The sequence below is a fragment of the Panthera onca genome, chromosome A3 (assembly GCF_046562875.1).
Source record: "Panthera onca isolate mPanOnc1 chromosome A3, mPanOnc1 haplotype 2, whole genome shotgun sequence".
NCBI classification, from domain to species: Eukaryota; Metazoa; Chordata; class Mammalia; order Carnivora; family Felidae; genus Panthera; species Panthera onca.
Window position 1 is genome coordinate 109,014,618 of NC_138341.1, and position 17,122 is coordinate 109,031,739.

General features: G+C 45.8%; 1 protein-coding gene across 8 annotated transcripts in view; it reads left to right on the forward strand.

Moving 5' to 3' along the window:
- Positions 1 to 17,122, forward strand: part of SLC23A2 (solute carrier family 23 member 2) — a 132,886-nt gene that overhangs the window by 54,253 nt on the left and 61,511 nt on the right. For 7 of the 8 annotated variants that reach the window (XM_060612922.3, XM_060612932.3, XM_060612901.3 and 4 more), the window contains one exon: positions 2,583 to 2,843. In XM_060612922.3, the coding sequence (XP_060468905.1) occupies positions 2,736 to 2,843 (108 nt within the window). In that variant the 5' untranslated portion in view covers positions 2,583 to 2,735. Of the gene's footprint in view, positions 1 to 2,582; positions 2,844 to 8,671; positions 8,924 to 17,122 lie in introns of those variants that run through there. The other variant, XM_060612970.3, reaches the window with a different exon arrangement.

Here is a 17,122-nt window from a genome sequence, read left to right on the forward strand (position 1 = left end):
CCTGTCTTACTTGAGAAAGGGTGTCCCCTCTTCCAGGTCTGGGAGCCTTCTACCCCAAAGCCTCTCAGTGCATCACTGTCCTGTACAAGAGGCCCCATCTCCTCTTGTTGCTCACTGGGCTTGTCTTCAGGGTACCCCAAAGGGTGCTGCTCTGCAAGAGACAGCAAAGGCAGGGGGTAGGTCCCAGTAGAGCTCACAAGGGCCAGTTAAACATTCGGTAGAGAAATAGGACACGGGGTACTTGATGGAAAGTGGTCTTGCAACGGTGGAACTGTCCCCCTTTGTTCCCAGTCATGGGGGTAGTCACATTTGGGATCTGCCCCATGCATTGTAGGATGTTTAGCAGCACTCCTGGCCTCTACCTATTAGATGCTGGTGGCTCTCTCCGGGTTGTGATGGCTCTAGACATTGCCAAATGTCCCCTGGAGGGAAAGTCACTCCGGGTTGAGAGCTGCTGCTTTCAACAGACCATGGATAGGATATAACCAAGAATGCAAAATGTGCATGCATATTTAAACCAAAAGAGCCCCTCCATGTCATGATCTCATGGTTCGTGGGTTCAAGCCTGCATCTGGCTCTTTGCTGACAGCTTGGAACCTGGAGCCTGCTTCGAATTCTGTGTCTCCCTCTCTGCCCCTCCCTGGCTTGTGCTCTGTCTCTCAAAAATACACGTTAAAAGAAAACTAAAAACAAGCAAAAAAAAACAAACGAGCCCCTCAAAAAAGTTTGATATGTGCATTTGATTCTGTTCTACTTGAGGCAACTTGATATTCTGGCAGCCGTTTCCTTTATTTTCCCATCTTGCACTCTACCAAACTATCAAATTTTGTGTGATTCTCTTATCTGCCTATATTTCAGTTTTTCCCCTGGCTCATCCAAAGTCATTATTGAATGAAAGTCTGTAACAGAATTCCCTGAACAGGAGGTTTTCCTACTTGTATTTTGTCTTTCTTTCTTTCTTTCTTTCTTTCTTTCTTTCTTTCTTTCTTTCTCTCTCTCTCTCTCTCTCTCTCTCTCTCTCTCTTTCTTTCTTTCTTTCTTTCTTCATTGTTTTTACTTATTTGAGAGAGAGGGAGAGAGGCAGGGGGTGGTGGGGGGGGAGAGAGAGGGAGAGGGAGAGAGAGAGAGAGAGAAGGGGAGAGAGAGAGAGAGAGAGAGAGAGAGAGAGAAAGAATGCCAAGCAGGCTCCATGCTGGAGCCTGGTGCAGGGCTCCATCCCACGACCCTGGGACCATGACCTGAGCCAAAATCAAGAGTCGGGTGCTCAACTGACCGAGCTACCCAGGTGGTCCTCCTACTTATATTCCTAAACTTTGTAGGTGTGTCTTCACATTTGCAGGACCGTTTGGCTGGGTTATTTCTTCTCAGTTGGAACAGTAATTGGCGCTGAGATCTGACATCGTTCTAATGAGTGTTCTGTCCCTTCTCACCCCTATCTGATTGTGGTTTTTTTTTTTTTTTTAATAAAACGTTGGGCATACTTAGGCATGTTTTATTGTACACATGCCAATCCTTGTAGGGATCTTATGTGTCCTCTCATTTCTGGAAGCTGAAATTCCCCAAATGCTTATTAATTTTTGGGTGGATCTCTTTCATTGTGTAAGTCCTGGTTCTGTTGTTTGACATTGAGTTTTTAATTTTCTTCACTGAAACTTGGCCACAGAGAATTGTTCCAGTGATTTCCTACTCATCTATTACTTAGATTTTTTTTCTTAGCCTAGAGCAGTGCACTTTTCCTCCTCAAACAATATCAGTTTGAGCATTCCAGGCCCATCTTGTGCTCCTTCCCCTTCCTCCCTTATCTCTTGCCTTTTTACCTCCTTTCCTCTATTTTGTCTTTCCGATTTCCTGTTTAGGTTTATGTTGTCATTTGATTGATACGGAATGTTCTGGCTCTGTGTTTTGTGTGGCATTCTAGCCCATTTAAAGGTCATCTTGACATGTTCTCGAACTCTGGTCATTTAATCCTGGGTTCATTTTATCTCCCCCCCCCCCCTCCTTTTTTTATGCTTTTGAATGCCTTCCCCTACCTTTAATTGGGCACCTATAGGCAATTCGGAATTTTTGATATCCTGGTAAATTAGCTGTGGTTACCACTAGTGACATGTGACTGTTTAAATTCAAATCAGTTAAAATTAGATGCAAGTAAAAATTCCATTTCTCTATTGCGCTAGCCACATTTCAAGGGCTCAGTACTAATTGCCTTGTGGGTAATGACTGTTGGATTGGACAAGGCAGATACAGAACATTTAATCACTGTGGCAGGTTCCATTGGATAGTGCTGTGCTGTGAGATCTGTACCATAATGCATGTCAGAGAAATCCCTGTGCTGCCTTTTCATCTTTGTATTTGGGTATTTCTGATGGTCCAGTTCAGTGGTCCCACTCTCCAGGGGGCAGTTCAGAATCTGTGTGACTGACTATAAGCAAAATAGTGGGGACTTGAAAAGTGTGATTAAGTGATATGCTTTTTTGATGTTTGGATGTGACTTACGCTCTGACTTCTCTGCAGGAAATGCAGTGAATGTGTGTCCTGTGCTGTTTGTGTGCTCCTGGTGATTTGGCTGCTTCCTCTCTTTCTAGGTGCTAGAGATGGCACTTGTGGGGCTCATCTCTGCCTGAAAATTGGGTGCTCCTGGCACTGGAAGAGCCAGCTCAGATCCTGGGCTCCTCGCTTGAACAAGCCTTCTCTTCCAGCCACTCCAGTCCAACGGCCAAACTACTCATTTTCTCTTAATGATGGGTATTGGTAAGAACACTACGTCCAAATCCATGGAGGCTGGAAGTTCAACTGAAGGCAAATATGAAGATGAAGCGAAGCATCCCGCTTTCTTTACTCTTCCGGTAACTATGTTCCCTTCTTTCTCTCCTCTTGAATCACTCTCAAGTAGTTTTTGTATTGAATCAGCATAGGATTAGCTTTAATACCCCTGTTGTCAGTGAAGGTTAAGGCATTTGAAAACCAAATGCTTTTCACGTGAGATAGTCTTTGGGAGCCCTGTTGGCTGACTCAGGTTTTGGCTCTACTACTTTCTGCCCAGTCACCTGATGGGATTAGCTCCAGGAAGGAAGCATGCATTGGCGGGAACATCATGAAATCAGCCCAGTGCTTACTGTGTACTGGAGCGTGCTACGAGCTTAATTCTGTCTCCAAAACTGTGTTCTACCGAAATAACCCCAAACCCAACTTTGTGGACTTATATTGCAAAGTAGGAGAAGGAATGGATGACTTACTATTTGGAACCTAAAAGTCCATGCTTTGTATTATGGCAGCAGCATCCAAGATGTAGTTTTATCTGGACAAGTGTTATCAGTTAGATAAGGCTGATTACACACGTTCATTATATTCAATGCTAATATTTTTCCAGATGCAGGATTATGATTTGATGTGTATAAAGTTACCTAAAGTGTTGGTTCAAAAAAGGAAAAAGCTCTTCAGAGAGAACTTGCCTCTGGCTGTTTTTCTCTTAATACTGGAAATGAGGTTAAGGGCAAGAATACCTTGTCCTAAGATTCCTTACTGAATGGTCCTGGAATTTGCCTCACTGTGGCATTAACTCAGGAAGAAGGATGCACGTTGATTGACCCGACTTGTATTCACATTTTGGTTTTTTACCCTATTAATTAATTCACAGAGCTGTCTCAATGATTTTACACCTCACATCACTGTTTTCTTTCTTCCTATAAAGTGAAAATTTTAAATGGTATTTTCTGCTGTGTTGAAGGCTTAGGATTGACATAGACAGTCTTTCTAGAGAAAGAGGCGAGTTGGTTTTTCAAGTTTAAATAAGATCATCTTTGAAAAATGAAAAGGAGCGTTTTGTGCCTGGTTATCAGTTTGCCTCTCCTGTTGCCTGAGAGCCCAGCAGACCGCTCACCCTCACCCTCTACTTGAGAGAAAAAAACCGGAGCTTCCTTGGTCACCCACCCACCTTGTCGTTATGGTCGAGTTTTAGGTTGACTTATTTTCATATTCAGATTGTGATACTTTACAGTTTGTTAAACCCACAGCATTTGCTGTCCTTTTTCATACTTATTCCCCTGTTTGTTTCCCTCTCCCTTCCTCTTTGCTCACTTTTCTTTAAAAAAACAAACAAAAAAACCACTGAGGGTCTGTGAACGGTCACTGCCTTCATCTTTGTACATCTGAAAATAACTGTATTTTGCTCTCAACTCTTGGATGAACTTCTGTTAATTACACACTAGAGCTTTCTAGTCGGTCTGTGTTTCTCTTTAACCGCATTCTCATGGTTTGGATATCTTTTTCTAGTGACGATTCTGGATGGATTCCCCAGTGTTATTTTCCAGTTTACTAGTTCCTTGTGTATGGTCATGTGTTTATGTTGAATTTTTGTTGCATTGATTATAGTTCTTGTTTCTGAGATTTCTGTTTGGTTCACTCCTATTTTTGGTTCTTAATTTCTCGTATGTGTGTTTGTGTTGTTTAAAAATGTTTTTTTATTTAAACCACCGAGGACCCTAATGTACTTATTTTAAAGTAATTCTCCAATTGTTCTATTTATCAAGAGGTGTGAAATCCTCTTCTGAGTGTTTCTTTTGAGATTTTCTCCCCTCTCCCCTCCACTTCCCACTTCTGTTGCTGTGGTTTTGCATTCTTTCTTTCTGGATCCAGTCGAGGACCAGGTCGTATGGCAGAGGTCTTACTCTCTCCCTCAGTGGTGCCGACCATGACATGACCTGCTGGGTCCTGGCTTTGAGCAATGGACCTGGTTCTTTTCCCCCTTGTGTGGGGGCTCCCCAGCTCCTGTCTACCAGCTGGAGCCGAGGGCTGCCTGACCGAGGTCTGTTGGGCTCAGAGCCCTGCCTGGCCCAGTGTCAGCCTATTCGTTGCTTTTTATGTTTCTTGTTACAGAAAGGTTTGTCTGTTTTGGGTTTTTCCCTCTACTGTTCTTTAAATTATTTTTTTAAATATTTATTTTATTTTTGAGAGAGAGAGCAAGAGTGTGCAAATGTGGGGGGGCGGGGCGCAGAGAGAGAGGGAGACACAGAATGAGAAGCAGGCTCCAGGCTCTGAGCTGTCAGCACAGAGTGCAGTGCAGGGCTCACAAACCTGCAAGATCATGACCTGGGCCGAAGTCAGCACTTAACCGACTGAGCCACCCAGGCACCCCCTCTACCATTCTCTACTTGCTCCTGCAAGTACATGGGAGCTGAGAACGTGGACATACGTGTAGTTGGATATAAACATGATGTACACCTAAGGTCGGTTTAACATTATAGCAGTTTCAGTAGGGAACTTCTGGAATTTTTACCGCTGTGTGGGGCTATCAAGGTAAGTATCAAAAAGGGGGATAAAAAGAAGACAACTAGAGTTGGCATCATGGGCGTGAGCTTCCAGGAGGAGGGGCTGTGAAGGGTCAGCACACGCACCACCTTAGAAGCAGGGAGGTCAGGAAGTGTATTCACATGAGCGCCTACAGGGCATATGAGAAAGCAGAAGGCCAAGCAGCAGGAAAACAGATGAAAACAAAAGTCTAACAAGGAGTGTTTGTTAAAGAAATAGTTCACGTGTAGGAAAGCTGCATTGCCCGTATTTAATCACTAGTGAAATTGCTGCCTAAGAAAGCTTAAGATAGAACACCATTCTGCATGATTTGCTTGTTAACAGGACAGGTGTAAGGGGCTAGGTCACAGCTGCTCTCTTTCCACTGTCCAGCTGGTAGGATTATTTGGGTCGCTGCCTCTCTGCTCTCGGGATGTACATCTGTATCTCCCTGTTCCTCGTCCCGCCCAGAAGGTCTCGACGCTAATTTCATTGAATCTGACAACCTGAGAGCTAAAGGTGGCTGTAGAACTCTCCTGATAGTTCTATGGGAAGGTGAAGTACACGGGTTTGCCCCAAGCCTACAGTTCACCTGGTGCATTAGCTCGACTTTTCTATCAGTTGGATCACACAGGCTCTTGGCTCCAGGTAGTTCACAGCTAGTGAGGAAGACAGGAGCTGCACGTAAGCAATACTAATAACAGGTATGGTGGATTGATCTGCTGACTCTAACAGGTGTTCTTGGGGATGTTCTTAAAGAGTTGGGATGGGCGGGGATTGAACTGCTGTAGCTGATGCTCTGGTCAGAGCGAAGGTGAAAGATGAGGCTCGGTCTCTTGTTGCCTCCAGCTCCTTGTCACTGTGAGCATCTGGCTGACTTGGTGATTCTGGTTGTGTATTGTTTTCTCTTATATGACATGGCCTCTCTGTGCACCAATAAATGATACTTGTCCTTTTCGCCAGATCTGTGCTGCCTAGCACAGTAGCTGCTAGCTACATGTGGCTATTTAAACTCATTAAAGTGAAAATCTGAAATTCAGTTCCTCAGTCGCACTGATCAAGTGCTTGACAGCCTCACGAGGCTACTGGTTAGTCCATCTCTTTTTGCTTGCTGGTCAAGGCCTTGCCAGACTAAAATGCAGGCTCTTATTTTCATGTTTGCTTTGGAGTCAGAAGCTGGGGCTCAGGCTGTCAGCTGTTACTGTGTGAGAGATCAGTGCCCGGAGGCTGGGGCAGCAGGAACCAAAGCTGGCTGCTCCTCGAACCATATTGGGGAGGTCTGCTGGAGCAGGCTGCTGGAGGTGGGGGTGGGGTGCTGAGGATCTTCTCACTGGAGATTCTCTTTGGCCTCCTGTGCTGAATAAAAGCTTCCTCAAATGGGGCAAGAGGTGACTTTTGAGAAACTCACATGGAAAGGGGATCAGAGTTTCTTTAAACAAAGTAAAATAATGGCCCATGACAATAACTTAAAGAGAAAAAGAATAAATCCATACATAGAAGAACAATGAATAGGTCACAGGAAGAACCAGAGACTTGCAAAGCCCTGGCATTCAGAGAAGTTAGATCGTGTGATCAGAATTGATATTAAATAGGAGAAACATAACAAAAGATCTCCTTATCCCATGGGAATCTTGTTAGGCAAATTTGTATGCTTTTAAAGGCAACTAGGAAATGTGTCATATGGGCGAATGCCATGTGGCAAGAAATTAGAACCAGAAAAACCACAAAAAGGCTTGAACCCTAAGGACACCAGCCAGGTAAAGGTCATGTGTTTGCTCTGCAGTTCTCCTGTGTCGGTGGCTCTTGTATCATCTGAACCCGGAGGGGTGTCCAGGGGAAACCAAGTTAATAGCCTGAACTTGGTGTTGGCAGAGGCCCACCGGTAGTACAGCCTGTTGTTTCAACACGTTGATGTTCCAGTGCCAATTTCACAGCTGGCAAAAAGTGTTTAGGGTTCCTTAAGGTTTTGTGTCTTCTACTTTTTCTAATAGCCTCTGTGAGAATATTGGGGTCTCCTCTCGTGGGTGCCAAGAGTAGATTGTTTAGTCTGGAGATGTTAGGGGTATGGACTGAATAGTAGCTTCATTAGGTTCAACTTGTGGGAGAAACACTCATGGTTCATACAAATCCATAATTTGTTTCCACTTCCCTAATGTGTTTTTCTCAGAGTCATATAATGGCAGGAACCCATAGGGCCCCCAGTGGGTGGGCACCACATAGAGCGTGTAAAAAGCCACTACACCCCACTAGGAGAGAGATGGCAAGTCGGCCCTTAGGGGCCTCTGCCCAGCCACGTTATGGTCGGGGGTGGGGAGGCTGTCACAGATTCCCAGGGGAGAGGACCTCAGAGTCCTGAGAAATGTCTAGGTGAAGCAGGTCAAGAGGAGGGAGACCCAGGGCTGTTCAGCTGGGGAACAACATGGCCATGCCTTGTCCTGGCACAAGCTTAGTACCGTCAGAATACAGAGAATGGAGGTGGGGAGCCGGGGAGCCGATGAACAGTTGTAGCAAAGTTACTTGAGCTTTGGGGTAAAGAATTCCTGCCTCAGGTGCTGGGAAAGGAAAGCGTCTGGAGATAGGAAGCCCAATGCGGTGTTACGGCAGTCCAGGTAAGAGCCGATCGTGGCCTGGTCTGGGAAGGCAGGCAGGAAAGGGACTGCTTCCTGCAGCAGATGTTCACTAGGTGCCCACCTGGTTCCTGCTCTCTTGGCATTGACTTCCACTTGTGGGAGGAGATGGACAATAAACAAAGAAGTAGAAGCATCAAATGGCAGCCAGTGACAAATTCTGGAAGGAAATAAATGAAAGAAGAGGGATAGTGAGGAATGCAATGTGAAGTCCTATAGGGATCACCTAGGACCTGTAGGCCATTAACTAACTCATCCCTTAAAATGTGCTGAGTGCTTCCCACAGGTTTAAGGCTCTGGGGAAACAGTAGTGAATTAAACAGACAAGTCCCTGATGTCTCAGAGCTCCATGCTGGTGACAAGTCAGGAGTGCATGCTAGAAGTAAATCAGGTGGAGATGTTAGATGTTGACAAATATGAATGCAGAAATAAAATAGAGAAAAAGGAGAGAAACTGCTAGGAGTGAGGTGTTGCATGTTCAGCTGGCCAGGAAAGGCTGTGTTGAGAAGATGACATGTGAATAAAGGCCTGCAGGAGTTGAGGGAAGCCCACCGTGGCAGTGTGTGGGCAGCAGGTGCAAAGGTACTGAGGGGGAGGTGCCTGGTACGTCTGAGGGATCCTGAGGAGGTGGTGTGGCTGGACAGAGGGCAAGAGGGGGTCAATAGCGATTATGTGGGCCGCGTGACCCTGCTAAGAATTTTGGCTTTTCCTGAGTTCAATGAAAAACTGTTGGAGGGCTTTGAGCAGAGTGGCATGCCCTGCCTAGTTTTAAAAGGCTCTCTCTGGCTGCCAAGAGGGGAGCAGACCAGTCAGGAGTGGGCTCCCACAGGGCGGTGAGCTGACGGTGGCTCCAGCCAGGGTGGAGGTGTGGGGGTGGTGAGAAGTGGTCAGGCCCTGGAGCAGAGCTGACTGGATGAGGATAGAAGCAAGGAGAGGGCAGGCGAGAACAGCCTCAGGTATTTTCCCTGAGCATCTGGAAGAATTGGCCAAGTACTGAGGTGGATGGAAGACAGGTGAGTGGGGGGGGGGGGGGGGTAGGGGCAGCTCAGGAATGTGGTGTTGGCCACGGGGACACTGGGTAGGAAAAGGGCTCAAGATTGTGGTGCTTAGGGAAGCAGCATGGGTGTTTGTAGCGGGAGAGGGTATTTAGAGCCAGGGAATTGCATGGTATCACCTGGGAGGTGATGTCGCTAGGGATGTAAGGGGGTCTGAGGGCCCAAGAGTGTGTGGAGGTGGAGGAGGGCCAGCAAAGGGGACACATAAGGAATGGTTGCTAAGGTGGGAGGGGAACCAAGAAAGCAGTGTGGTGGGCAGCCAGCCATGAAGGCATTGTGAGCCTCGTGGGTGGAGAATATGGGTGGTCTGTAGGATTAGCCAGGGCAGGGCCTTTGCCAGGTGAGGGCCAGAGAGGACAGTGGGTTGAGAGTTTGTGGGAGAGTGGTGGCAGGGATGTTCCACCAGTCCCAGTGGGGTAGCAAGGCCATGAGAAGGCCTGCTGGGGTGGAGAAGCTGGGGCCTGGGGTCCTTGGGGGCACCTAGAAGGAAAGACAGGTGGGTGGGGAAACAGGTGGCTCTGAGAGGAGCGAAGAGGTAGACGTGACAGTGACGAGACTTGGTGTCGGGTTGGATGTGGGCAGCAAGGTCAGGCTGGAGACGCTGGGGTTGGGCACTTGGGGGCGTGGAGGCACCTGTCTATGAAATAAGCACAGGTCTGTTGTTCCCGTTCACACAACAGATCCAGCTCCCCTGATCTCCCACACGGGGCCTGGTTTGGATGGGAAATTACATGGTCACCTTGGTAACAACCAAACATAAGTATATGAAATCGCTGAGAACATTTCAGCTCTTTCAGAGAAACTTTCTGAAAAGTCTGCTATATGATTAGACCCTGCCCTGATTGTAAAAGTAATATGCATTCACATTAGGAAATGTGGCAAATACAGCAAAGCATTTAAAAATGAAAGAATAATTTTGAATTGGAAGGTTATGGAATTGATCAGAAAATATCTTTGGGTCCCCTGCCTCCCACCTTTATAGTTACTACAAATGAATTTTTCTCTTCCTGTAAATTTACGCTTCTGCCAGATTTGGCCACTTCTGTAATCCAGCAAACCAGAGAAAAGGAGGGCTTTCCTTGTTTGCTGCTGATCTGGGGCATTTTATCAGCACCAGTAAAGACATTGTCCTTGTCTTTTAAGTTACAGGTAAAGGAGGGAAAGTTTAAACTTCAAAGTTGAAGTAGAAGAAGGCAATGGATCGTGAGAAAGTCTGTGAAGGAAAAAAGGAGGTCATTACATGGAAGTCAGAGAAAGAGCCCTGGTCTAGCCAGAGGTACTGGGTGGGGAGGGCAGCAGCCCAGAGCTGTACCATGTAAGAGGGCAGCCAGGGAGACAGGTGCCCGTTTCCCTCTTTCTTGTCCCTTCCCCCTCCTTCCTCTCCTTCCCATTCTTTCCCTTCCCTTCTCTTGCTTTTTCTTCTTAAAGGGAAGGCAGAGATAGGGAAGGGTGGGTAAAGAAACCATGTAATAATGACTCTGATTCCTCCAGGCTGCTGGCTCTCTGATGGCAGATTTGAACAGGCTCATCCTCAGCAGTGAAAAGAAGGCACCAGATTTTTTTGGTGCAGATAGTTCTATTTAAAAAACTGAGTATGGAAACTTCCAAAATGTCCTTGTTCTTGTGACTTAAATGCCAGGTGCCATGGGGGTCTCTTCTGATGCATTCCTAAATAGAGGGCTCGGAGTTGTTAGCTCTTAAAACCATTAAGTCTCAGCTGGATGGTAATAATAGTTGTCTTGGGAAATGTTCTCTTTCAGAAGAATAATTAGATTTGGGATTGAGAGTGTGATTCTGACACCAGTCAGAGGATGAAGAGAGTATGTTTGCTGTGGTTCCCAGAGAGTTGGTTTAATTCCTCTTCCTCCTGTAAGATAAGAGCTTGAGTCTACTGCGTAGTGGCCAACGTAAGGGAAGGGATGCTCCTGACAGGTCAAAAATGAACAGCCAAGATTGGCAGCATAACTTGCTGTTTAAAGTCTATCAGTTGGAAAGATTTTTTAGGAAGTGGGATATGCTGATACATGCTTTGAAATAAAAACACTGAAAAGATGGGATGCAAGTGGTTTTGATGCATAGTGTGAGAGATTCTTTCCCTTCTGTCTTTAATGTTTGTTTATTTTTGGGAGAGAGAAAGAGAGAGAGAGTGGAGGAGGGGCAGAGAGGGAGACACAGAATCCAAAGCAGGCTCCAGGCTCTGAGCTGTCAGCACAGAGCCTAATGCGGGGCTCGAACCCACAAACCGTGAGATCATGACCTGAGCCACAGTTGGACGCTCAACCGACTGAGCCACCCAGGAGCCCCTCCCTTCTTTCTTTCTAGAGTTCATGTTCTTAAAAACTAATTTTAAAGATTTTTAAGTAGTCTGTTTGGCCAGCATGGGGCTTGAATTCACAACCCTGAGATGAAGAGTCGTGTGTTCCATCGACTGAGGCAGCCAGGTGCCCCATTAAAGTGAATTTTTATGCTTTGGTTTTGAGATTTCAGATAGTATTTGATACTTCAGCTTTTAATTCAAATAGACCTTTGGTAGTTTTAAATGAGAGATGTTAGTAATAAAAAAAAGTTCACCTAGTAGTTGGGACATAGTTTGGTATAAATGATCACGAAATAACAGAATTGGTGCAGTCACTTCCTAGAGTAGGTTTACAAAGTTGAGAAGCGTTTTGGCTGACTGTCTCTTAATTTTGTGTGAGGCCAGATCCACCGAATCCGGGCCGTAAAGCACATCTTGTCCATTCTACTCTTACTCGATGCTTGCTTTGTGCTCTGAGTTTTACCAGATGTGACTGGAGGGCAACAAAGGTAGTTGCCTAAGCTTCCCCTTCCCCACCCACTTAAGCCCCCTCACCATTCGCGCCATGGCTGCGGCCTAATGGGGTACTCTTGGGGTCCTCATGTGAACCTCCAATTGGTCTCCTAGCTTCCCAGCCTTGTTCTTTGCAAGCCCTGATTGTCATTCCTGCCCATGTCTTTTGCATTCCTAGACTGTTTGAGGTTTCTTTCTCTTGTACGTGTTTATACCTCCTAAACCTGCTACCTCTAAATTCTCCATTCACCCCTAAACTGTGTTTACCTAAGCTAGGTAGGCAGGCTCCCAGGCTTTAACAATTACAGGTTAGGTATTTCAGATTGATTTCTTTACCATAATCTAAGTCCATAATTCTTTTGGCAGAAAAAGCTAATTTCCTGTTAGGATTTGATACTGTACTTGAGATGGAAGATAGGCATTTAAAAAAGATACGGATGTTCGAAAGCATCACGTTTCGCCCCAGGCTTCACGGCACAGACGTGGTGCTGGAATAAAATGGAAGTAGCGAGAAAACTGATGTGTTCTTTTACTATATATTTTTTATAGTTTACATCTGTTTCTTTTATTGTTTCATTATTTGTATAACTTCTTCATTTACAAAAGAAGTATGTCCATTGTGGGAAATTTAGAAACTATGGAATGATAGAATGAGGGGAAAACCAAATCATTTAGAATCCCATCAGCCAGAAAAACAATATGCTTTTTTGGCGTGTTTCTTTCTAGACATTTGAAACAAATATTTGGGGGATGTTTTATCAAGTTCATTCTCCCTCTCTCTACCCCCGCCCCCCCCCACTGCTGTAAAAAGCCCTTTAACTTCTTATTATATCCTGGCATATTGATGCCATTGAAAACATCATTTGTACTTGTGACATAATAGCAAATTGTGGTTCTAATTTATCCACTGTCCTTGGGACCTTGGGTTGTTTCTCAGCCTTTGCCAGAGCAGACGTTAGCCTGCTGTATATTAACCTTACTGCAGCAGTTTATACTCCCAGCAGTTGTGCGAGATGCCGCCTCCCCTGTGCCAATAATAGGTCTTAGATTTAAACATCCGGGGCGCCTGGGTGGCTCAGTCGGTTAAGCGTCCGACTTTGGCTCAGGTCATGATCTCACGGTCCGTGGGTTCGAGCCCTGCGTCGGACTCTGTGCTGACCGCTCAGAGCCTGGAGCCTGTTTCAGATTCTGTGTCTCCCTCTCTCTGACCCTCCCCTGTTCATGCTCTGTCTCTCTCTGTCTCAAAAATAAACGTTAAAAAAAATAAATAAACATCAGCAAGTCAAGGGCTCCTGGCGGTTCATTTGGTTGAGCGTCTGACTCTTGATTTTATCTCAGGTCATAGTCCCAGGGTCATGACATCGGCCCCATATGGGGCTCTGAGCTGAACGGGAGCCTGCTTGGGATCCTCTGCCCCTCTCCCCTACTCACTTTCTGTCCCTCTAAAATAAAATTTAAAAATTAAAATAAGGGGTGCCTGGGTGGCTCAGTCGCTTGAGCGTCTGACTTTGGCTCAGGTCATGATCTTGTGGGTTGTGAGTTCGAGCCCTGCACTCACAGTGCACAGGCTCTGTGCTGATAGCTCAGAGCCTGGAGCCTGCTTTGGATTCTGTGTCCCCTCTCTCTCTGCCCCTCCCCCACTCATCTTTTCTCTCTGTCTCAGAAATAAACATTAAAAAAATTTTTTTTAATTAAAAAAAATCAGTAAGCAAGAGACTGACATCTTATTGCTTTAGTTTTGAATTTTAATGAGGTGGAGCACTTCTTCCTCTGTTCCTCTGCTGTTCATATTCTTTCCTTTGTTAATGTCTGTCTTCTCTACCCCAGCCTCTTTACCTCTTTTGCGCTGTAGCAATGATTGGAAATGCCACAGACCTATTAGAAGTTACAATTGTAGCAGTGCCTGGGCGGCTCAGTTGGTTAAGCATCCTACTCTTGATTTTAGCTCAGGTCATGATCTCATAGTTTGTGAGTTCAGGCCCCATGTCCAGCTCTGTGCTGCAGTGCAGAGCCTGCTTGGGATTTTCTCTCTCTGCCCCTCCCCTGCTTGTGTTCTGTTTCTCTTTCTCTCTCTCTCAGAATAAACTTTTAAGCTCTGATTTTTTTTTTTTTTTTAATGTTTGAGAGAGGGAGAGAGAGGGAAAGAGAGAGAGGGAGAAAGCACGAGCAGGGAAGGGGCAGAGAGGGAGACACAGAATCTGAAGCAGGCTCCAGGCTCCGAGCTGTCAGCACAGAGCCCGACGTGGGGCTCGAATCCACGAGCTGTGAGATCATGACCTGAACTGAAGTCAGACATTTAACCAACTGAGCCACCCAGGCACCCCTGTAAATCTCCCCTTGAAGGGAGGATGTTCACTTGAAGGGAAGTGCCCAACCCAGTGTTGGCATGAATCTGCCCAGCAAATGACAGCTGTCTCTATCACCATTGTCATGGGATGTGTGGGAGGGGGAGCACAGAGGGCTTTCTTTGGGGGCTGGTGACAGGCACACCAACCCATCCAGTGCTTCGGGATAGGGACTGGAATTGGGGAGAGGCGAGGCACAAGTTGTGCTAGGGGACAGGTGGGACATATCCGGAACTCCCAAGAGTACTTTGGCCGTTACAGCTGCAGGTGCTCTCTGGAGAAGGCTGAAGAAGTTAAGAGGCTGCCCTAAGAAGACCTAGGCTGGGCAGTGCCAAGTGAAGGAGGCTGCAGTAAGTTGCTCTAGGTGGTTTAACTTGCATGTGGCTGTCAGGAGTGTCCTTGGGGCTGCCATATTTGAGGAAGCAATGAAAACAAGGTTAGGGGCTTTGCTACCTCTGACAACTTTAGGGTTACTAGTGTTGTGTTAGTTTTGTCAACTATATCTTTTGGAGTATCCTAATCTAAGATCGACAAACTCTGGAGATTTGCATATATTGTATTATACTAACCTTGATTTATTTTTAATGGTAATTAACTTTGAAATTTCAAATAATACTGAAAGTAGGTGGAAGATTTTTATATTTATTTATTTATTTAATGTTCATTTAAAAGGGGTTTGGGTTAAAGGCTGAGAAACACTAATCTTGACATCTCCATTCTTTTTTTTTCTTTTTTTCTTTTAAGTTTATTTTTTTATTTTGAGAGAGAGGGAGAGAGAGAGAGAATGAGCTATGCAGGGACAGAGAGAGAGGGAGGGGGGAGAGAATCCCAAGCAGGCAGGGCTTGAACTCGGGAACCGTGAGATCATGACCTGAGCCAAAATCAAGAGTCAAGACACCTAACTGACTGAGCCACCCAGGTGCCCCTTGACACCTTGATACCTCTATTCTTTAAACACATTTTAATTGTAGAGTAGATATGGAAACTAGTGGAAGTAATCGTGTGTGTGTGTGTGTGTATGTGTGTATGTATAGGAGGGTAAGAATAGTGCTACCTGAATAGAAAACAGGTAATTTGGGGTACTTCATTATTACTCGAAAGTGAGTAAGTATAAAATGGCTTGCTTAGCTACTGAACACATGATAGTGGTGGGTGATTGACACCAGACTTCAAATAGGTGATAAACTGATTTCTGAACCTCTGCTCAGAAGCACTGGGTTTCACAGGTTCCCGGTACGCTTTAGCTTACCAGTGTCCACAGCTGCTGATTCGCTGTAACTTCTCTGCGAGTAACACAGGCTCATTTGCTGTCAGTTGAAACTGACTTTGCTATGATACTGTCCCTCAGCATGATACTCCTCAGCTATGGCTCCTGTCTCTCCTGCTTCCTGTAGGTTTGGCCATCTCAGGATTACTGTTTACAAACAAGTACTTTAGCACTATTGTCTTTGTTTACTAGAGATAAAACACTTGACCAAGAGAGACATGTTTATTGAGCAGTAGACACACACTCCTACCCACAGACAACCTGAGCCCTGCATGTCACGACAAGCCATGAGCTGGACAAATTTAGGCAGAGAAAACCTGCTTAAATCACAGCTGGTGGGGTGATTATACAATATTGGTTCAGAAAAAATTTAAAGCCATCAAGTCTGGTTTCAAATAGTTTCAGGGAGAGAAAGGACATCTTGTTCCCAAAAATAATCTGATTTTTTAAAATAAAAACTAGATCAGTTTACTGATATGAAAGATCCAAGATCCCCGTTATCTGCCATGCTATTAATAACACAAAAGAAAACCTGTCTCACTGCATTTGAGAAGCTTTCCAAGTCATGTTTTATTTCCCAGTTGAAATAATATTTACAGATTCAAAAATGTGAACCTTTAATAGTATAAGCAACATTTTTTTTATCCTTTTAACAAAAAGTCTGTGCCTTTCGTGAAGAATTGCTTTGAACATTTGATTTTTTAAATTTCACATTAAAAAATGTATAGATCATCAGAATAGCTAGTTTAATAAACCAAAGGAAACATTAGTAAAACCAGTGTTTTATTTTTTCAGTAATGTTGGGTCATTTCCTGTACGCGGGCACAGTGGGGGCAGCAGATCAGATGGGCGCCCTGGTGGACCTACCCCGCCTTCTGTCACCTCAGCCTCTCTCTGGTGCTGAATCCCCTTCTCCTTTCAGTAGAAACTTGGTTCATCTCCCACTTGCTCCAGAACCTACTGCCTTCCACGCTTGTTCCCTTTGCCCCAGGGCATTGGTGGAGGGCTGGAGCAGAGTGAGGGGGGCACGTGTGGAGGACAGCAGTGCACCTGTGGAACCAGGAGGCTGATGGGGATGGAAGGTGGGCTTCGAGGTCCCCAGGGGGGGCTTGACCTGTGGAAATGTGTTAGAAGTCATGGTTAGGTTATTTAGGTCAGTAATATTTATAGTTAAATAAATGCCCCACCCTGGCCTGGGAAAACAAGCCTCCTGTGTGCCTTCTATGAAACACATACCTTTTGGATTGGCTTACACGCACTGCTCTTGTACCGATTTGTTTCTCTGCCCTTCCCTGCTCCAGTCTCTTTGGCCCAGCACCCACATCCAGCCAGCTGCCAAGTGAGTGAACTGGATGGTGGCCTGGACACTTGCCCCCTCTGTCCCCAACATTCAGTCCAGGGCTAGGGTATTGCCCATTGTACTGCAGTGGTGTCTCCCAGGCGCCCACGCCGAGCAGCTGTGAGGCTGTGCTTCCCTCAGGCCAGTCCCCGGGGGCATCAGGCCACATCCTTGCTCCGTCTCAAACCACACTACCTTTCCCAGAGCACTACTGACACCTCGGCCGCAGCTGCTGTCTTTGGTGCCTGGCACTAGCCTCATAAAGGGTCTGTCTGCTCCTGTTCCTGTCACCATGCCCTGTACTGCACACTGCCCTTCCTCTCTCCCACTGTGTCAGAGTGGCCATCGTAGGACACATCCGATTGTGGCACTGCTGTTCTCGGCACTGCTTCGTGGC